Here is a 23,291-nt window from a genome sequence, read left to right on the forward strand (position 1 = left end):
TTCTCCACAGCAAAGGACGATCCACTTTATCAAATGCTGTGGAGAAATCAATAAAGGCCGCATAGACTCCTCCGCCCCGAACTCTTACATATTTATCTAGCATAACCTGCAGGGCTGTAAGGTTATCCAAAGTACCATGCCCTTTGCGGAAGCCCGTTTGTTCAAGGGGTAAAATCTGGTTCACCTCGACCCAATCGGTAATTAGAGCTAGAAGGCATTTGGAAAAAACTTTTCCAATAGCATCAAGAAGGGCTATCTGACGATAGTTCATTGGGTTATTCCTATCTCCCTTCTTGAACAGGGGAACCAAAATGCTCCCCTTCCAAGAAGATGGCACAATCTTACTGGAAAAGCAAGCTCTAAATAGAGGAAAGAGAATCTTACTCCATAAGACAGGGTCTAACTTTAGTATCGAAATGGGAAGTTCATCGGGCCCCATAGCTCCAGAGGAGCGCATATCCTTAATGGCCATTTCAATGGTTTTCTCTGAGGGGGCTTCAATGGGAAGCTCAACATCTCTAGGAGCTCCTAAGGAGCATTCACAATCAAATGCTACGCCATTCCCAGCATAAAGGTCGGAGATAAACAACACCCATAACGATTCAGCAAGGATGAGGGCTGACTCTAACTCCACAACCCTCTCCAATGAGATACCAACATTTTCTAACATTACCATGAACAACCGCCTCCCGTAAGCTTATCCAAAGAGAATCCTCTTTTTCCTTTTTAAGTTTCTTCTTAATGCGACTTCTCCTTCTTTTTAACAGATATATTTTGTTTTTTAATTCAATAGATCTGCACAGAAATTGTTCTCGCACTAACCTATTTATCGCCTTATTTAAAGGGATCAAAGAACTGGGAACGAAGCTCCTTTTTTCAGAAAAAGTGGATCTATTAGCAACACGAATAACCTCCTTCATGAAGTTCTCAAAATGAGTCAGTTCAGAACCCTGCCAATCATTCAATTCTAGGATAGTTTTTCCTAAAATACATTTCAGGCCCTTCCTGGCTTTAAAATTCCAAAAACATCTTCCAGTATTCTTATGAAAATTAACTATATCGCTATTAAGATACCATGAGTCTGAACTTGGAAAAAATAAAGACAAATTTATAGTAATCACCTTGTGATCACTAAATAATGTCGGTAAGACTACCAAATCTTTTACAGAAGAAAAGATATCATAGTCAATGATTACATAATCCAAGATTGACTGACTGAAGGGGGATCTATGAGTATAATTGGCAGGAGAATCAGAGGGGAGCCTACCATTCACTATTATCCCCTCAGTTGCAGAAAGTTCTTACAGTAAGCAACTGCCATCTCGCAACTTTTTTGTATCATTTTTCAGCCTACGTATCAGCATGTGGGTTGGGGCATTACTATGTACTGCTGCAGGAGAGTTACAAATTACGCTTGTTAGCAGCTTTCATGAAGATGATCTGGGCCTCTATTAAGGAACTGGTGGAGTGTGAGGCCCATAGTAAAGTGGTAGGGTTAAACCCACTAAACATGGTGTTCCACACCTTATTTATGAGTAGGGAGCTATTAATTATCCGCTAGTGCAGCTTCCAATGGGTGTTATGGCAGTCAATCAATGACAGTAGATCACCTGAGCACATTGAGGCAACCGTATAAAAGCACTTGTAGACACAAGGGTGCAAGATTAGGGGACATACAAGAACTACAAGTCGGTACGCATAATGGTAAAATAGGTCTTCAGATGTTTTCAGAATTTTAAGAGCCAGTTCTGGAAGCCTATTCTTAGACATCGGGGACCGTGACACATATACAGCACACTTTCCTTGTTTGCACTACAGCGCACTTTTAAATAGGTGCGTAGTGCACAAGCAGGGAAAATGTGCCCTATTACAGTAAATGCACTGCTCCCAGGGCAGTTGTTAACTCGTGCTGTCCTTGGGTCAGCACGTTCAAGTGTAATATGGAGCAGCTTCTTCACACCCGTTTCATGTTTCGCTGTGCAGGCAGCAACCTGCCAGCAGTTTAAAGAGGGATTAGAGATCCCTTTGCAGGCAGGGGCAGTGAATGGCTGAACCCGCCTGCAAGGTGATATCTGAGTGGTCCATAGGACCCCCTTAACACCCTCCCAAGGGCTGTCCTCAGGGGGGCGGGCGCACTGACAGTGCCCCACTTTTTTGTGACACTTTTAGTGAGCCTCCTGACAGCTTCTTTGCCTTTGCCCCCATGCAAATAAGGGAACACCCTCTTGAGATAGCACTGGTGCTATATGTGCACCAGCGCTACCTGTATTACAGGAGGGGCAGCACAAGCCTTTACACTGTCACCAAGCTAGTGAAAACGGCTCCCACAGCAGAGACAAATACATGGGTGAGAGAAGGTGTTTTTGTTCCTCTAACAGGAAAACCAGTTGGGCTGTGCACAGGAACCTAATTTACTTTATAGAAGCCTTCTCTGTTACAAGGACATGTCGGATAATACCTGGTCAGGTGTTTTTTTGTCCTCCCTGTCAGACAGGCACCAAACTCAGTGGGGGAGAGCAACCCCCAGAACTGGTTTGGAGTGACCAAAGAGGAGGGGCTGTTTATTACCCAGGCCTCACCTCTGGGGGACACACAGGTTCTGCATAAGTGGACAAGGTATTCACAATTTATGATTTTAGGCACTGTGAGGTTGTTTGCAGTAGGGTAGACAGGAACTGCTTCAAACGTGGGTAGGGTTATCCATCAGAATGTTTAGCTCACTGATTAGGGAGTTGCTAGTAGTCACCCACAAGCTAGTGCGAAGAACAAACGTGGCATCCTAAGACACCTTCTTCAGAACCCTACTCGACCTTAGGAAGAAGAACAGAAGAAGACTGGACCTACTGTCTGTGACTAAAGGACTGGACTGGACTCAGGACAAAAAAGTGGACTTCCAAGTACCAGTTGACTGGATTCCTGTTTGGCTACAGAGCAACGAGAAGCTGCAAGATGCCATTTGCTGCAACCCCCAGCTGACCCTTACCAACTGGAACACACCTGAACCCTGTTGGTGCCTTCTGTAGGATTGAGTATTGTTTCTGAGGTCCCAAGACCCTTGACTGTGTCAGGCATGACGTCTATTAACACTACTGAAAACCTGGAATTTCTTTAGACCTCCAGAGGACCAGGACCAACCTATCAAGCTGATCTGCTGAGCCAAAGCAGGAATGGTGAGGTAAAAGGGGAAATTGCTGGCAAAGAGCAGCATTACTTCCTTCCGTGCCTAGATATAGGGTCAGGGGAAGGTCCAGGACCAAGCTGCACTGCGGCCCACTAACAATGTGATTTTACTAGGCAGATTTTCAGGCTAGTAAAATCAGGTTCAGTGTTGCCACACCCCGGACACCCACGAATTCAGCTCCACTAAACTTACAATAAAGGCTTATGTGGCGTATCGGAGTTGTGTGCATAAGAGTGACATCATCTGTCTAATGTGTTCTGTTGGATGGTCACATGTTTTATCTGAGTGTAGGTGCATCTGATAGGTGTCTGTGCTGTACTGGATGCATGTAAGATGTTCTAGTCTGTTCTCTGGAGTGTTTATCTTGTGGATATAATTTTCTCCCAAAACAGAAACCCCAGACATTTAAGACCAACCCAACTTCACATTTGGCCCTCTAAGTAGTTTTTAAAGTAAATATAAATACCCGTGTTGCCAGGACCTGTCTCTTGACACCCCCCCCCCCCCCCCGGGGCATCTAAAGAGAAGTGGGCAGCACTAGCGAGCATCATGTGATTTTTTCAAATTCTCCTGGACCTCTGACACGGTCTTGCGGTTTGTTAGCCAAGTACACTGTCTATGCTCATGCCCTTTTAATATCCAGATATCCCCAGAATATCCACTGTACTCCTTCAATGAAACTTCGGCCTATAGTTAGCAGAACTGTCTACCACATCATTCTCAAAGTCTGTTTGTGTCAAAGCAGCTCTGTGGGCTTAAGTCCTTGAATTGAGCATAGGAGAAAGACGACCAGTATGTCTGTAGGATAAATGTGAAATTTGATCCTAGGGGCAAATGAACATAGTGAAAATATGTTGCTCACAATATGTTGAGGAGGTAGACCTTAAACAAGAGGTAAGGAAAGTTGAACCCTAGAGGCCCTTAGAAGGAAGAGTATTTTTGGTCAAGCAGAAAAGTAACCGCAATATATAGCGATGAAGCAGAACATCCCCGTTGGACACCGTGTTCGATGGTCTTCAAGAATGAGAACCGGTCCAGTAGTACCAAGATTCTGCAGTGTGATCACATTAGACAAGCAATAAAGCGGTCTCTGCTAATAAAAAACACCATAAGGGAGCCCAGTATCTGGAGGCAATCTAATTGATCTCTGAGCTCTCACCTCACTAGACACAGACCTCGATGGTACAGACTAGATTACAAATCTAAAGGTAGTTTGAGAGGGTTAAGCTGTCCAAAGACACCTGTAAGAGACATGGAGTGAAAGTTATTTGCTCCTGTAGCCAGACCAACTTCCTTTCCTAAAAGAACACTTCATCACATACAGTCGCCTGGATTTAACAAGATGATATCACCCTAGCAAAGGCTGGTTATGGTTCACTCAAGTCCACTAGCAAAAAATAGCCACGTTCCAGAAAATAATACTTAAATTGGAAAAGTGGTGCATCACAAAAGTGTCTTCATGACCAAGTTTTGATGATTGTGAACATATTTTGTTTAAAGGAATCGGTGATTCTCTAAACAATATTGTGGCAGAATAGAAAGTGAAATAAAGTCCTTAAAATTTCAAAGGTATTGGCCATTGCACAAACACCTTAGATCACCTACGAGGCACAATAATTATTGTTGCTGTGGGCGTTTAGTTTGTCTTGTATCTAATGGCCTAAGTAAGTCAGACTGTTCCAAAATGCTGTGTAGAGAGACGAAACAGTGAGAGGATTTGGGTTACATACTAATGCAACAATGGCTTTTTTAGGTCTTTCCTAACAGACAGCACATCTGCTGTCTGTTATGAGACGTAGTCCGCTCATTGCTCAACATTGGTTGGCGTCACTGTCACTCATCTGCATCCTTCTTTAGTCTGTGTACATGTTCTTGTGTTTGTCCCTCCCCGAAGCATGGTTACTGTTTCTCTACACTGCTCACTTTCTTGGGTCTACTTTTTTCTTTTTGTTTAAACACACCACACGAGTGCATATGTTTCCAAGCGGTCTTCCTAGTGTACTTCTCCAGCCCCCCACCATGATGTGCTTGCCCTCATGTGCTCCCCCAAACCAAGTTGTTTTCTCGCCTGTGTGCTTCTACACTCTCCTAGCTCCCCTATCTCGCTCATTTGGATTTATCCCCTTCCCTCCACGCTTCTCACACTCACTTGCACCCCTGCATTTCCTCCTTCCCGCTCTCACCCTCCAGCCTCCACTCTGCCCCTGTGTTGCTGCTGCGCCCCTCCATCTGTGGTGCTCTCCCACAAACCCCTTTCCCAAAAAACAAAAATTAAAAAACACTTTTCAGCTTTTCTTCTCTTTTGCGGATTCGAGTTGCATGAGCAAAGAAATGGCTTAAGCAGTAATGATGTGTTTAAGCCTAAATTCACCCTTTTTCTAGTGTGTGCACAAAACAGATTTCGGTTTATATTTTAAATCAACCTCCACACTACTGGTGCACTAAAAAGAAACTTGGTTTTCCGTTCTGTTTGCATTTTCATTTAAAATTTCACCAACTTCTACTGAATCTATGTAAAAAAAGTAAACACCACCACTCCTGAGATACCAGAGAGCCTTCCTATCGGAAAATCAAACACTGCAGCTGCTTTTGTTACTGGGGGCTGATATTGCAGCTGCACAACTTGCCCCCGGTAGCAATAAAGGGCCCCCAGGGGTCCGAAACCGGCCCCCACCCTGGCGGCCCCCCGGAAAAATGCCCGGTGCCAGCTACGGCCAGTCCAGCCCTGTCCTTAACCCCTGTGTTGCTTCTGCGTCTTTTCCCCCCTTCCCGTGCTAGTTTTGCATCCCCTCCTGTGTTGCTTCAGCGTTCCCTCTGTTCCCCGTGTTACTTTCCTGTTCCGACCACCCTCCCCAGTGTTGTTTCCGCTCCCCAGCTTTAAAAAAAAACAACAACAAAAACCTTTCACATGTTATATTTTTCATTTTAGTTACCGATCCAACTTGGTCTCATAACTAAAAAAGTTTTTTAAAAAGCAACCGTGTCCTTTTGTGGGAGCGTGCATGAGTGGTGCACGTGCCAACAAAAGAATGCGGGCAGCCGCATCGAAGGCCTTTTTCTTTTAAAACTTAACTATAGCCAAGCTGCACCGCGTCCTGGATACTGTGCAGAGTGGCTAAAAACCATTGGCAAAGCCAACAGATTACAAAAGCAAGACCTATTGGCTGTGCCAGTGCTTGTTCTTTATTATGACTTGAGAGAGAACCTTGAAGTACATGAACTCTGGATGTCTGCAGTACAAACACATCCCTTGTGTTTGATTTAATACATTATAGTGTTGCTCCATGTATAGTAATATTCTAGGACACATATATACGGTACACAAGACAACACACTTGTCTCTTAGTTCACTTAAGGCATTAGTGTTAGGCCAAGACAAGGGGACGGGTGGTTAACGGTTTTAATCTCATGTTTAAAAACTATTATTATTAATAAATGCCTCTCACTGTGGTGATATAATCTGATGTACTAAAGTGAAACCGTCCCACATGTTAAAGAAATACCCTTGCTTGCATTTTGAAGAGACTATCACATCATGTGTGTTGCATGGTTTACATTCCAACTATTTCCGTGGCTCGGCTCGTGCACCAGTTCTTAGAGCCAAGCCAGGCACTTCGGCACAGTTCTCCCTATTAATGTGTTGGCTCGCGCGCCTCTTGTTACTTCAAGTTTGAGTTTTCAGGGAAAGACAGACATCTGTTAAAGATAAACTACAACATATATTATTGCATTATTTCAGCCTTTACAGAGTGATGCGTTTAATGAACCTTGAGGGCACAAATTCAAAAATATTAGGTTTGAGAAGGTGTTACGTGCTCACACTTGCAGTACTCCTGTCTCACTGCAAGTAATTCAGGAGTAAGCCAGGAATAGTACAAGAATAATAACAGCAAACTCTTTGAATAGGGGCAGAGTGCTGACTAACAGTAATGCGCAATATTCAAAGCGCTTACACATGGCAGAATTGTGGTACAAAGCACTATATTAAAATCGGCAATCATTATACGCTAAATCGGCAATCATTATACGCTCTTTTATTTGGCACAGTAGAGTAATTTTCAAAACTAACAGTGCTTAGAGAAAAGCAACATCTGCTCAGTGTGACTGCAGGAGGTTTGCCACGTGTTCCACATCTTCTGACTCATGCGAATTTCCTCAAGACCTGCCATAACCACATTAAAGAATGTCTCTTTCCCCTTCTCATATGGCACTATGCCGAGATCTTGGGTCTGTTTTTTCTTCTGACTCTCACATGTAAAAAACAAGCATTTGCAATGCAATAGGTCTGGCATTTACGCGAGTTTAAGCTAGTGGCATTGTAAATGACAATGCCTTTTATTTATGTTTTAAAAACGAAAACAAAAATATAACTGCGAGACCTATTGCATTGCAAACGCTTGTGTGTTTAGTTGTCACCATAACACCAATCTGTGTACATAACAATACTAAGATCTCTTATTCTGCTAAGTGCTGTAATCATTGTGACAAGCCTGTATGACTCGTCCCCTCTTTCCTTCTTTTTATTATTTAGTTGTAACATCTAACATGTATTTTAAAAAAAGACATTTAGAAAAAAGTAGGGGCCGAACTTTCTTCCTGGGTCCATGTGCAACAATAAGGTGTTGTAGGTACAGGGCTTCAGATACAGTTGCGTTGCAAATATGTAACAAAATAGAATGGCACCCAATGTATCGTCCTTGGAAGGGTGAAAGGCTGGGTTGGTCTTACTCGAAATCAAAGGCACTTTGGATACCAGATGAATGTTGAACTCACTGGCACATCTTTCTTCCAAATGACTCATTTTCGAACTTTCTGATGATGTCAATCATGGCATGCACAGCTAAATATGCAAAACAATGAAGAAGCAACTCTAGTACCCTACATAGAAAATGCTCCAAACGATTCAGCTGAAGTTCGAGTAACAAAAATTACCCACTGCAAACTTAGAAGTGTTATTACGCAAGAAGTACGCAAACATAAGGCACTCCTTTTATTTCTATACTGAAGCAGTGCCTAATTGAAGAAGATCTGGTTGGGCAAATAAGATGTGTTTGCTGAAAAACAACGATACGAAAGAGAAGTGACACCATATGTATTCCTTTTGTACGCAGGCTGTATGGCTAGAACCAGCAGCGCCGGTGCCACACAAGGTGAGGGGAATAGATCCCACACACAATCTACACGGTTCACATTCTCTGCTTCCCCCAAGAAAAGCGTCAGAATCTATTAAAATTATTGGCCGCTGATAGCAACAGCGACATGACAAATCACAGGCCGAGAGGCAAGATACCGCTGTATGTATCGTGGCCTACAGGGGCCTGGCCCATTTGCAAGCAAATTATATTGTGCGTATCTGGCCTGCCCCGCGCACATGACACACTGATGCAATTTCAGCCGTGGCAGGGCGCGGCGTCAGATGCCACGGACTCATGCTGGGTTTACTCTGCCGAACTGCGCAGAGCACCCAGATTGGAATCACCAAGGGTCTTAAAGGGCATCTCCTGACAAGCCACTAATAATTGCAGCCTACTCACCCCACTGTACTCGATTATTCTCCACTCCTTATCTCCAGGGTCCGGGCACCCGCAAAGAGGCAGAGGGGCTTGCTTTGCAACTGAAACAAATGATGCAGAGAATCGAAGGGAGGAGGTGGCTCAAAATATAACGCTGCCGACTTTGGAGCTGGAGAACAGGGTTCGAGCCTCGGGGTGGGCTGTATTTTTTTTTTTTTAAATGGAGATCTCAGAGGGGGGTGGTGAGAGACAGATAAACTACCTATCCGTGTGCATAGGTCCAGCCGCTTGTTTATATTTCCGTGTGCCTAAATAAAAGAAGCATTACACAATAGAAAAACACACAAGCGCTGTGCTACAGCGTGGTACATGGCGGCCCATGAAGCGCGAGCGGCCTTGTTAAAGCAGAATGAGCACAAAAGAGTTCTTACCCACTAATCTAGTAGACAGTGTAACACCGCAAGTGATAGATCCAGTCCGGATGGGCCGTCCGAGAAGGAGACAGGGCGGTAACAAAGAAGCCTCATTTTGAATCGGAAGCCAGCGTTTAGCATAAACTATGACGCCAGCCAATAGGAGTGATGGGCGGGTCTTCAAGTCCACTTCTGAAATCTCCTCAATTACAAGAAGCCTCGCAGAGTGAGCAGCGCATGCGCGCTGCATTGCAGGTCTGCGAGACCTAAAAACGTGGAGTGAATTTAACCGAACTACGTTCCCAAGGAGCTGAATTACGTGTGAACAGAAAGTAAATTCACCTACTGCCGTGCACCATGGCTGAAAATGAAAAAAATAAATAATTCAAAAGTGCTAAGTAGTAGTCAGTGGTAGCCGGGTAATATAGGACTTCCTTTTTATTTTTTTTTAAATTACTGGCAGGAGGGTGTAGCACGGTTAAAAGTAAATAAATAAAAAAAGCGCTATGACACAGCCAAAGCGGGCTGTGACATGGTCTTGTTTTGGGGGTGGGGGTGCTGGCAGAAGGGAGGGTTTTAGCTATGTTGTACAATAGTGAGGATGCTGTACTGCATGGCTGAAAGTTACATTAAAAAAAAGCTATGTCGAGACCTGCACTTACCACGGCATAGCTCTTTTTAGGTCGAGCCTGGGCAACGCATGCGCTGCTGCGAGGCATGCAGAAGTGGAGTATGGCTTTGAAGCCCTGCCCACTCTCTGGTGATATTTGTCATTGGCTTGTGTCATTGCCTTTCGTAAACGCTGGCTTGCAAGTCGTTATTCGGGTTGTTAGTCCCTCCTTGGTACCACCTTGTCTGCATTTGTAACCTCCCATGAGCACTGGCCCTCTTACTTCTGTTGCGACACAGTATGTCTTATTTAGTCTGTAAGCACTCTTTTTTTAATGGGTTTCTCCTACTGCAGGCACGGCGTGCTTCCCTCGCCATGCGCGCTTTTACTTTCAAGCAGTCTAGGACAATGAGCCTGCTTCTTTGAAGTGAAATAAGTCTTGCATTTACAAGAGTTAGAGCTATTGCCATAGTAAATGACAATAACTTAAACTCTCGGTAATGTGAGACCTATTGCAATGCAAACACTTGTTTAAATAACTTCTTGGACAAGGAAGTGATCTGGCCATGTTGTACTGCAACACAAACAGCAGTGGGTTGGAAGGGCAGAACGTGTACGAAGGCCAACACGACAATGGAGGGAGAGCACGAGGGGCAGCGGAGGAAGAGCGGGTGGTGGGGGCAACCCAGATAACAGGGGAATGGGGAGGCAACACAACAGATAGAAGAGGGTTGTCAGGCAGGAGGAACACAGAGGAGGGCGAAGTGCGTGAGTGAGGCCACTGAAAAGGGCGTGCTCCGGCAGAGTGCCTAAACACAAAGAAAAACAAAGTGCCTAAAAAAAAAGAGCTGCGGAAGGACACAAGTGATGTGCTATGCTCCAAGGGAGAGACAAAAATATGAAGAGGAAGGAAGCCTATGGCAGCTGACCAATAAGAAGCAAGCAAATGAGAGTGACAAGGAAGCCAACCAATAGTACATAGCAAACAGCTTCCAAGGCCCCGGTTTCAAAACAATATCTCAGCTCAAGAATTAGGTGAGACCTAAAACTCCCCAGTGCATCCCCTGAGTAGCAAGCCCACAAAAGCTATATATAACACCAGACTGAGATGTTCGGACATGCAACCTTTCTAAATGCTATATAGTTCTCCAAATAATCATATGGTCTGTAGTTGAAATACATACCGACACACACACACCCAGTGTTTCATAGAAAATTACGTTTTGATCTTTACTCACAATTGAACCATTCAATGAACCACCACTAAATTCAGCATAAGCTTGGTCCTTTTATCCCAAATTTGCCGCAGATCAGACAAGGAGGCAGGAGATCAAACATTATGTCTCAAAACACTGTTGGGGGCGTGCATACAAATTCCCCCGGTTAATATTTGTTCTTTTGTTTATTACAAATCATGCAATACCATATTTGGCATTAAGTCAAATAATTTTCCAGTGGGGGTCTATTCTGTTGTAAATCTAATACAAAATCCGACAATACACACACAGGCAAGGGTTAATTTTGTGTATATTTGTCTGCCATTCGTTCCATATCCCACCAATGAACTTACTTTCTCCACCAACCTGCCTGACTCTGATTAGCTGGTCTCGGCTACAGACAGCTTTAGGATTACAGACCTGCTGTAATGTTGGATCCTAGTTCCCAGTGGATGTGCAATATGCTTCACTGGCTGATTACCACTGCTGAAATCTCCACTAACATTGCACCGCAAGGCCACAGTGATTCTGTTTGTGGTAATTCCGACAACCCAAAAAAGTAAAGCCTCTTCCAGAAATAGGCTGACTTTAGTGTCCACCTTTAAATCAGGGAGACAGCGCGTTTCTTTCCTGATCTACAAATATTTATTGATGCACAGTGGTTGCAATATTCTCGTTTGGTGAAGTTATGGTTTTAAGAACTGCTGCAACATATTCACTTAACAGTTTGAAGTCTTAAAATTGTACTGTGTTTTACCAAGTCACTGCCCAATGTACTTAGACATTTCCTGATAGTAGCAAAATAATCCTCATATCAACCAAATGTCTGGAAGACTATGGGCCAGATGTACGACCCTTACATTCTCCTACTCGCAAAATGTGTTGCTTTGCGGCTCGCAATTTGCGACTCGCAAAATGCAATGTACAACAGCGTCACAGACACGGTTAGCGATTCCCAATGGGGTCTCAAATTGCATGCCTCATCAATATTCATGAGGCAAGCATAATTTGTGCCCCCATTGAGAATGGCTAGCACACCCAGAGATGGTGGCCTGCTGGGGTCAGCAGACCACCATGTCTGTGACTGCTTTTTAAATAAAGCAGTTTTTTTTTAATCCACTCGTTTTCCTTAAAGGAAAACGGGATGCATTTAAAAAAGAAAAATGAAACTTTTCAATCCCTGGGACTACTGCCTGCTCTTAAAAAATATTTTCTCACACACTCACAAAATGGAAAAGGTCTCTTGTAGGTGGGTAATAGCGAGTGTTTTGCAGCCGCAAATGCGGTCGCAAAACAATAGTACATGGCAGTGAGTCTCGCTATTAGGAAGGGACGCCCCTTCCTAATAGCGAGAGTCACAAATGCTATTTTACAAGTCAGTGACTCGCAAAATAGCATTTGTACATGCCATTACACCTTTTTGCAGTGGCAAACAGCCTGATCTCCAATTTTTGCGAGCGCAAAAAAGGGTCGTACATCTGGCCCTATATTTCATGTACTATCCCTGGCAGGAGGACTGTTCCTAAGGGGAGCATAGTCAATATTGATAGGCATAAGGTGTGCCTCTGCCTATAGCGGCGCAATGGATAATGCGCGATGGGTTGCGATGCTACCCTGAGAGATTACCTGTAGTTTAGACTTTTGCAAACATTCCTACCATCAACTTGTAGGTGTTTTGTTTCTCTTTCCTTGATGAGCATCACCTCAAGCCTTTTGTCAGCCTGAGGTATTAACAATGACTATGCTTGGTTTTTAGGTCGAGGACTACCGGTCTGCCGGAGGCAGAACCGGAAGTCGGAAGATTTAATGTTTTCTAGAGTGGCTCTTTAGCCCGCCTCTCTTTTTGCTTCTCCTCCATTGGCTGGCTTCCTAAACGGAGGCCAGCCATTGGAGGAGAGAGCCGTCCTTCCAAATAGGCTCCGTCTTTTTCAGATTCGGGGGCGTGTTTCTTGCTGTTCTTTCCACTTTTTAGCCACGCCCTTTTTCGAACAGCAGGAACACGCCCCCGAATCCGAAAAAGTTTGGAAGCTCCCATCCGCCATTTTTTATCTATCGTCTGGCCGTGAGGATCTTCTTGCTGTTGCTCTCGCGCGCTGCCCGCCTGCGTCCTCCTCGCTGCCCTGCACACCGGGTTTTCAGGCTGTGCTTGTTTTTCCTCCTTTGTGCGTTTTCACGATTGTGCGAGCCATCCGATGGACCCTGACGGCTCGAATTACGAACTTCGTAAGGATCACGCACTTTCCCGGTTCGCAGCGCCTTAAAGGCTGCTCTCTTTGCTTGTTTTTTATTGACTGGGCTCTTTTTAGCACCACGGTGCAGAGCAATGTATTGTGCACGGAGCTGCAGGGACTTCCCGTGACATCAGTAGATCCATGGATAACTAAAGCATTCGCCTATTATACAACGAGGCTGCATTTTGCGAACATTTCATTTTGGAAAAAAAGTATGTTCTGTTCAGTAATTGACTGCGCAAACACATAAGAGTTTATAACTTGGCCAAATACTCCTTCGGATACGCAAGTGAGTAGTGCTTCACACAACCAGCGATCAAAGTGCATGAAAAAAAGTACGGGAATTGTGATCCTGGGTTAATTGTGGGGAGGGAGGGGGGGGGGGAGAAGGGGAGAGGGCGTGGGAACAAAGTGAAAGGCCTGGCTGAAGAGAACTAAATAATCTTAATTATGTTGGTGTATCACCTTTAGGTAACGGCATACAACATAACGCACACCTTAAATGAAAAATAAACGCAAGGGAAACTAGTGAGGGGGACATATGCTATTTGACGTTATGACGACGACTCTATTGATTAATGCGATCACTGCGGAGATCTGTCGGTGTAACGAGATCTGAATCCGGGTTGGTGTGGTGGGGAACAATGACTTGTGTATTTTTAGTACTACGAGGTCTACCCTGTGGCAGAAAGCTCTGTGATTACATTATTTTAAACTAGCATTGCACAGTATGAGATTGGCTGCCACAAGTGTGCAGAAGATTTAGTTTCACGATTAAAAAAGCTCTTCTAAAATATACATTTTATTAATATACAAACTGCACCTAGTCCAAACATTTTTTTAACTGTCCATTAAAAGCACACGTTGGTAACAACCTCAGCATACCTCTGAAAAAGAATTAAGCTTTGTAACAAACAAGCTTCAAAGGGCTCCACCACCGGCCCCCGAGCAGCCTTTACATTCGCAGATCAATCAGTCGCACATATTTACATTTCTTTCAGCAGGCACCCTAGCAAAAAGTCTTGTTTCTTGTTCAGGGTCGTACCTCTCTCGCGCCTTCATAACACCGGAGACTCCCCCCACCCCCACCCCTTTTCACTTCTAGCTGTTTAAGCTAACTGCCCCCGGGATCGTTGTCCTTTACAAAAAGAAGGGGAGCTGTTTTTGTTAAAGGAAAAAATAAATATGGGCAAGTCCTGCCCCACAGATCCTGTCCACTTTGACCTCTGCACACAGTAGAGTGACCACATGGCACCAAAAGCCATATTTATTGCTGGTCCTGGACTCTCTTTTCACAGTGTGTATGTATACTTTGCAAGCCTTCATTTCAGGTCCTACTGAATGAGTTGCAATAACACGCCCAGAGTCGCCTTACAGTGTCGCGGAAGCATTTGAACCAGAACCCCCAACCCCCCGGCCATTTTCGTATGACAGATTGGGATGTAGCCAGCGATGATGCACATTTTGGGCAGCACAATTTCAAAGGGTTCTTTCCTCATTTGCGGAGGTCATTGCCTCATGCGAGTGAGGAAACACCCCTACAGGTGGGGAGATTCCTTTGCTCCTATGCAGTTTTACTAACACACGTGCATGTTTAAACCAACATTGTGGGAGTGCAAGCATTGTTTGGCAGCTAGTGCGCTGTATGCACACCTCTGGCGTTGCCCTTCACCCAGGAGGTGCATTTTAGAGGGCGGCGGAAGTGCGGGCGTGTGTGGGGGTCTCTGTGGTCCCTGAAATGAATTCCTTGCCTGCCGCTGCTGTCACACACTTCACTTTGGATCTGCCGCTATAGTATGAAGTCACCCCTCCTCATGGTATTGCGTCACTGCCCTCAAGGCAGACGACTTGAGTGTGCTTCTGGAACACGCATATTTCCCCAAACAATCTCACGCACCGTCACGGTCTTACCAGGTACACACGCAAAACAGACCAGCAGTGTCAGGTCCCTAATTTGGCCCCTGGTAACAATGGCCGTTAAATGTACAATACTAGGGTTCGATTACAAAAACACTTTGCACTGGTGCAAACACTTATGCAGCGTTTCTGGTGCTTGAGTAATATGAAACGAAGAAAACAGTATATGGGCAATCATGGTACAAACTTAATATTTCTGCTGTGCTAACATAGTAAGATTTTTTTTTCTCCTATTCCAGAAGTTTCACGCAGGCCCCAGACAGCAAGGCTAAATGTCACACATCGCCTTTAAGCGAATTCTGACTTTAGAGCCAGCAGTACTGCTAAGACTTGTAATGCTTGTTTTTTTTATTGTAAGCACGGATATGCTTTCAAAGTCCTGTTGATTAAAAAACATGGCCGGTTATATGTGTCCCTGCATGGGAGCAATCCGGCAGCTATGGCCAGAGAAAGGCACCCTTCGCTTTTTTCACCATGTATTTGTTCCAGTTGGCACGTTTTGCGCAGAAACGAAAAAGTAGTATTGCAAGTTTCTCCAATAAAATGTTGGCGTCCATCTTATATGTTGTGCCACATATGACCATACAGGATTTATGGACTCTTGCGTCAATCATAGATAGTAGTCAAAATACCCATGGCAGGTGTGATGCCTTTAGCTTTACTCTGATTTTGTTGTTTGTTGTTACCTCACAACATCCCTCTCCCTCACTACCTCACTACCTCACTCTTTCACTACCTCACTCTCTATCTACCTCACTCTCTATCTACCTCACTCTCTATCTCACTACCTCACTCTCTAACTCACTACCTCACTTTCTCTCTGCTAATGCAATAGGTATCACATATGCAAAAAAAAAGCTAATGCCAATAGAAATGACAATGCCATTTATTTAGGGATACAAAAATGATAAAAAAATAATGAGCAATACCAATAGCTCTACCTATAATATTGCCGAGACCATTGCATTGTAAATGCTTGTTGTTCTTACCTCTAAGCAGCAAACATGGTGATAAAGAAAAATCAACAGTATACTGCTACTTATTTAATAATTGTGGCTACCCATTTCACCCATGGTGTGATACTACAGTATGCACTGATGGAAGAACTAAGCTAGCAGCCGACTTAGGCTCTGTTCCTGTACAGTTTCTTCCAGACTGGGCTTTCAGGCCCAGAGTCACTTAGTAGCCTGTAGAAGCTAAATTATAAGCCTGTCATCTTTCAAACACACGCCCTAGCGGTGTGAGCTTTATTTATGAGGCAATCATGTTGTTCCCATGGATACAAGATTCAGCTGAAAAAGTGCAAAGGACTGCAGCAATCACGCCTGGAAACCTTTTATTGGACCAGATCACATTTACGACCCTGCAGAGAGCTAATTAGTGATCAGCGGACCAAGCATGCAAAAGTGTGAGAAAGACCAGGGACTATTTTACTCTTGCAGCACAGATGCCTAACACACACCGGATGGAAGGTTACCAATGGACACAGAAATGAGTAAGTGGGAGAAGAGAGGTAGGATAGCGGTCAGAGCTGCTGACGGTAGAACTGGGGAACCAGTTTCGAGGCACAGTGTCGGCTCAACATCCTGGGATTCTGAGCAATTAAGTTAATCTACCTGTGACTAAAAAAAAAAAAATTGACCCTGTATAATGTATTTTGGTGCTCATGTAAAGCGCTCTAATGTCCTTATGCCAAATTCGTGCTATATAAAGCACATACAATAGATTTTATTCTATCATATTATTAAGACCTACACTCAGATTCCTTTGACAATAAAACGTGACAAGACACAACACATACTATATTAGGTCAAGATTTAAATCCATGTCCACAAAACAGGCCCCATATACATGGACTTAGAGTTTGGGGGAAAGATACCCCGTCGCATTTATTTGGAGATGGGTGGTCCTTAACTTACCGTTAGTCCAGTTGCCCTATGGAGTAGGGGCAGTCGGAGGAAAGAGATTACACCACTTTCCCTATTTACAGTGGACAATGTTAAGTATGTTCTGCAACAATCTCAAGCTTTGGAAGTTTGCGAATGAAAAAAATAAAAATTTGGTGAACTGCTGTCAAACCCGACAACGGCCATCCACCAAGTGTTTTGCACATTGAAACGGATGGCAGTTCATTTCAATATACAGAGATTACTTTGGTCATCTCAAAATTTGAAGTGAGAGGGAATGTTCTCTTCCACCCAGAGGGATAGAGTTTCCTGCATCAAACTGTCAATCAGACCCCAAATGTTTACATGCCTGCAAAAATAAGAATCTCGCCCCTAAATTCAGGCCTAAAATGATCCAAGCAAAAGGGTCTTTCTGGGATGTACTGACCACCAAAATTAAGTACTGATACCGCACAGCACATTGTTAAAAAAACATATGGACGGTGCTGTAATAAGATGCTCCGTGCAAGGGCCTGCACTTGGTGGCACAGATTCTAATTTCTGCTGACATTAACCAAATTTTCATCCCAGGACATTGAGCAAGCTAAAGAGAAAGGCGGAAAATTGAGAAAACAAGAAGAATAGAAACACAAGAAAAGCAAGAGAAACATAGAAGGGAGGGATTAGAAAGAACCCACAAGAGTAAGGTAAAGAGAAAGAAAGTGCTGGGTGTTAAAAAGAGGCGAGAGGTTGAGTCAAGATTGGGTAGACCTGGCATTCGGAAACACCACCATTCAGTGGTGTCACAGCAGGCTCTTAGGGAAAATTTTGAGCCAATGCAGTCAGTTTTTCTTTTTTGTGCTTAGCACATTAAACACTACTTAAGAGACAGCACATACCTTTTATCACAACTTTACTGCTGTAAGTGCCAAAGTACTTGGCATCAGTTGTAGGAGTGTAGCACTCGTAAACACCATCATCCTCGGCTCTCAGCTGCTTGATACGGAGTTCCGCACTATCACCACGGACACGGTGAATGTATACTTCCCCACTCTTCACACGAGGCCCAAAAACAGCGTAGGAGAAATTAGGGTCCTTGGTGCTGATGATACCGATGGATATATCTGGATTTGCTGGGCGATACAGAAACCACTCAAAATCTTGAAGGGATGCTCCCTCATACTGGGAGACATTGCACGGAATTGAAATGGCTGTACCTTCCACACGGTAGAGGGGTCCTTGGGGTACGCGGACCTCTCGAGCTCGACAAATCACTACGGATAAGAAAAAGAAAAACAGAAGGAATATTAGATTCTTTTCTGATGATAGAGGTGGTTTCTCGCAGTAAGATAAATAGTGAAATTTAAAAAAAATGTGTATCTTACAATTATGAATAGCAGATGTCAGGACAACAGAAATAACTGGTAATCGAAGCATATGATACCTTTTATTGACTCACAATAACATTTTTAGAATATAACATTCTTATTTCTGATAAAGAAAAGTATATCACAGTATCTTACCTATACAGGGCTTTTATCAGTTTTCTGATCAAGGATACACAGTAAGCACCAAAATACTATTACATTAAATCATTTCAGCTGCAAGAGATTAGGGGCCAGATGTACGACCGATTTTTGCAGTCGCAAATGGGAAATCAGCCCGTTTGCGACTGCAAAAAAGGGTCCTGGCATGTACAAATGCTCTTTTGCGAGTCAGTGACACACAAAATAGCGCTAGCGACTCTCGCTATTAGGAAGGGGCCGTCCCTTCGTAATAGTGCGTCACAATGGACTATACCAATGTTTTGCGACCGGCTACCAGGCTTCCATTGTAGCATTTTGGCGATGAGAATGGGATAGCCCCACCAGGAGCAGCCTCCCTGCTGCTCAGCCCTTACTCCAACTGCCACTCTCCACCTCACAGGCACCTAAGCATTCCATTGCATCACCACCACTCCAACATTCCACACAGCACATTCACATTGGCTGAACAGCAAGGACCAGAGCACCAGGGAAGATGCATAGTGAAGTACACAAGATAGAACGCACCTTCCCCCTTTACAGAACACATAAAAAATATCCAAATGCAAGATGGAATAACGCATTTACATGAGGGAACATGCGTAGTGGAAATACACCCGATGTAACACACTCCTTGATTGTTGCTGTCTGGTTTAGGCCCAGCAAATTTGATGATTATCAATTTTTTAACAATCTATTTGACCATCAATCGTCAGATGTGGTAGACATGTTGGCTGACCATGTTGTAAAACTGAATAGTAAAAGGAGTGCTTGCTGTATGTTATGGGAGGGAGATTTTAATTGTATCCTGTGCCCTTCTAGTGGGTCTCTGAAAAGAAGTTGAAGGAGCCTGGTAAGTAGATTAACTTCTTCTTTATTACCAGCAGGACTCAAGGGGAGACGATGTACAAGCTCTCTCTCTTTGTATTTTCCCAACTGTCGTCTCCCTTGCTTCCAGAACCCCTCTACGTGGAAGTTCCACGACGAACATCACAATTAGAACCTAACACATCTTCCTCCTATACAATTGAAAACTAAAAATAAATGCTTACTAGAATTAAATATCAACAATATTTTCATAAACAAGAATAATTGATCAAGATTCCGACATATTCATACATTCATTAATACATTACGTAGTCATGAAATTTGCTAGGCAATTTTGTTGACCTAGACGAGTGTTCACGAATGTGGGAACTGTGACATGTACTGGTTTGACTGGAACAAGTGGTAGATTGATTGATACAAGATGAATTGTGGTGGTTAGAAACGAAAATCTTACTTTTATTCCACCACCTTCCATCTTCTAATTGTACCGCACTTTTATTAGTTCTCACTACAAGCTGAGGATGAGAGAACTTAGACGATCCCTTAGGCAAAATTCAAGTACATTTAACACGCACAAAATCTCCCACCTTTACTTTGAGCTGTCTTGTGCTAGACTGAATGTACTTCTTTTGAGCTTCAACTCTCTTCTTGTCAACATCTTGTAATTTTGTTATCCGTACACTGAACGCACCCATCCACCCTCTTAACATTTTTGAAGAGGGAATACGACCTCTGAGTAAAGCAAAAGGAGAAACCCCTGTATCCGAGTTAGGAGTGGTGCGTACAGCCCATAACAAATTTTTAAGTTCTTTTTTGCAATCAAGATTGCTAGCCTTGGAGAGTTGTATGTTGTCTTTCATTACCCTATTAAACCTTTCCACAAGGCCATTACTCCTAGGGTGATAGAGAGAAGTGTTGGTATGTTTTATGTCCATGAATTTTAAAAATTCCTCAAATTCTGAAGCGGTGAATTGGCAACCATTGTCAGATATAATTTTGTCAGGAACGTCATCCCTTGCAAAAAGAAATTCTAGAAATTCTATGATACTAGATATTTCACTCTTAAGAAATGTATTTACTTCCAACTTTAAAAGCAAGGAGTAAACTATTAATGTTACAGATAAATGATTGCTTATCTGGTGCCCTCGCTGATAGTTTTGGAAGTGGTAGACCTTTCCTGTTCCCTCATCCTAACAAAACATCTTAGCTACAGAGACTCATATGAAGTGCCCGGGAGAAAACTTTGCCTAGCTCTAGGGAGAGATTTCCTTAGAAATAGACAAGGCCTATTTTTATGACCAATTCCTGCATTAGGTATACCGAATGAAAACCCCGGCCAAGTGACAGATCACCAAGCATGAGAGACGGATCTCCAGCTGCCTTGGAAGGAGTCAGTGACTGCTAAACTGTTTCGAACGAGTTATCCAATATATACCAAAGTGGTTCTCAGTCGTGTATGTTGGTACATTTCGGCGGGGTCGTTAATGTATTGCCTAATTATTAGCCAGCAAATACAAACACTCGCAGACAAAAAAACGTATTGCAAATTGTATTGTTCAAAATGAGAATACCCGCCAAACACATCAGGTGCTCCAAACAAGGGAAACTGTGCACTGCACATGAGTTGAGACAAGGTGAAGAAAGGAATTTACAGTAACTTTAAATATTAAGGGATTGATTTAGAACTCGGTGGACGAGTTACTCTGTCACAACCGTTACAGATATCCCGCCCGCCAAAATCTAATTCCCATTGTGGGGACTTGGGGGGGCAGCCGACTGCAAGGAGATCTGCCCCCCCTTGGGTTTTTGGGGAAGTGGTGCAATTTATTGACTGCACAGGGTTTTTGGGCTTCAATTGGACTGCTTTCAAGCCCTCCTTGCCCATGCTTAGTGGCCGCTGACCTGGTATGGAGCGAAGGGGAGAAGGAGGGGAAGTATGGGGGTGGGAAAGAGGTGGCCAGGTCTAGACTGGGGAGCACAGCCAGTGTCCTGGAAGTCAGGCGTGTGGGCAAGGTATATAGGAGGCCGAAAAAGGGAGGGCTGGGCAAGGGGGAGTGGGTCAGGGGGAGGTTGAAGGGGGGCCTGGGTTGCCTTTCCGGTTAGTCCACTGTCCTGGTGCGGGGGGCCCTCCAGCAGGTAATGAGGATGTGGGGCAGGGTCAAGTGAGAGGTTTGAGCAAGAGGAGTGGTTTTCCAGCACACCGGACCATGTCTCTGTGTTTCAGGTCAGCAGCTTTGTTGGGGGCCAGACTTGGGTGCAATTAGCTGGAATTTATCAGGGGTCAGAACGATCATGGCCACAAGAAGGTCTGGGGTGACCTCAGCGGTGCAGCGGGCGGAAGGACCGGGGGGGGGTCCTCCTTCACGTCAGAAAACGGGACTATGCATTCTGTATTGTTGGAAAGGTGGGGAGGGCAAGGTACGCCCCCGGTAGATGGACGTGCGAACATGTATTGCATGCGAATGAGCCCCTGCATAGGTGGGTGGATTGCGGGAGGCTTATGGATGTGGGGCCACAGGCTGAGAGGACATTGCCCGATTATGATGAGGGCATTTTTGGAGGTGGTGAAAGGGTGCGGTGGGGTGATCTTTTAACTCATCTGCACCTAGTATGCTACACGATACAAGGGCCCAGCAGAACACAGGATGTCATGACAAGTCCTGGAGGCAACAGTTGTTGGTAAACTGGCGGGCCCCCGAGCGAGCACCGACCTTGGCACCAGTTAAGATATCGAAATATGGGCCTACACGTTCTAAACATGTTACACAGCAAGGAGGGTTCAGGCCATGGATTCTCAGGCAAGCGGTCTGCCAAAAGATACCACACGTTGGGAGCAAGGCGAGGGTGCCTCAAGCAAGCAAGGAGGGCATTATGATATTGTGTCCATCGGGATCGAGGCAAGGGAGCCTCAAGACAGCGGGGAGCCCGCTTAAGGAAAGGGAGGTATAAGCGGGACACTTGTGTGGGCACCGAGGACCCCACAGTGCGCACAGAGAGTACCATAGTGCAGCTAGGGGGAAGAAACAAGAGGCACAGGAACAAGGTAAGGGGATATTAGATAAAGGGAGTATGTTCCTGATTGTATTAGTATTGGTTTCCCAGCCTAGCTGTCTCCCTGCTGCTCAGCCAGAGTGAGAGTTGGTAACAGAATGTTGGTGTGACTGTGATGCATGGAATGCCTGGGTGCCTGTGTGGATGAGTGGCGACAGTTGGAGATGGGCTGAGCGGCAGGCAGGCTGCTCCTGGTGGGGCTGGTGTATGAGCATAAGAAGGTGGATTGTAAGGATTACCAGGCTGTTGGACAGATGTACATATTTGCCATCTTGCAACCAAAAAGTTAATTAAGTAATATATGAAAGACAACTCGGCTACGTTTGGTAAACTACAACATAGTCCAACAGATAAGGGTACTGCCAAGTACAGGGTCAGGGTGGAAACAAAGCAAGCGGAGCCGGGTGACAAGCTGGAGAGCAAAGAGATTAAGTTCAGGAAATCATCCTACATGGGAACAGCTGAACCGCTGGGGGCACTCCTTATTCAGGCTACAAAAGAGAGGATATTGAAGGGGGAGTATGTTGAGAAGATGAAGCTCCTCCATTGGGAATTTAATCCAAGGAAGGGTGTAAGGAGGAGGAACTAGAGTTCTCAAAATGGCCAATAGTGCTGGTGACAATAGAAAACTGGACTGCGGCATTCCTCATTAATTGCAAGTGTTTGCTGTGAGAAATACCCAGAAGGTCGGTGGCACTTTTTAAATATATGGATGTTATAAGAAAGGCCCAACTGAATTACGGGGGCTCTGCTTGGGCCCAGTATGACGAGGAGTTCTGGGCGCATATGGCAGTGGCCCCGGGAACGAAATGGGGAGAGTTGGACACCAACTTATGTCAACACACCATGGGCTGTGCAAAATTCGGCCAAACCAATTTTACAGCTAGTGGCCTGCCGATCATTTACAAGCCCTTTCAAGGC

General features: G+C 44.4%; 1 protein-coding gene across 1 annotated transcript in view; it reads right to left on the reverse strand.

Moving 5' to 3' along the window:
* The window catches only part of IGSF8 (immunoglobulin superfamily member 8), a 162,703-nt gene that overhangs the window by 81,919 nt on the left and 57,493 nt on the right, over window positions 1-23,291 (reverse strand). Inside the window, exon 2 of the mRNA XM_085637156.1 lies at window positions 17,868-18,242. Within this exon, the coding sequence (XP_085493282.1) occupies window positions 17,868-18,242 (375 nt within the window). The remainder of the gene's footprint in view (window positions 1-17,867; window positions 18,243-23,291) is intronic.

This window comes from Triturus cristatus, chromosome 12, assembly GCF_964204655.1.
Source record: "Triturus cristatus chromosome 12, aTriCri1.1, whole genome shotgun sequence".
NCBI lineage: Eukaryota > Metazoa > Chordata > Amphibia > Caudata > Salamandridae > Triturus > Triturus cristatus.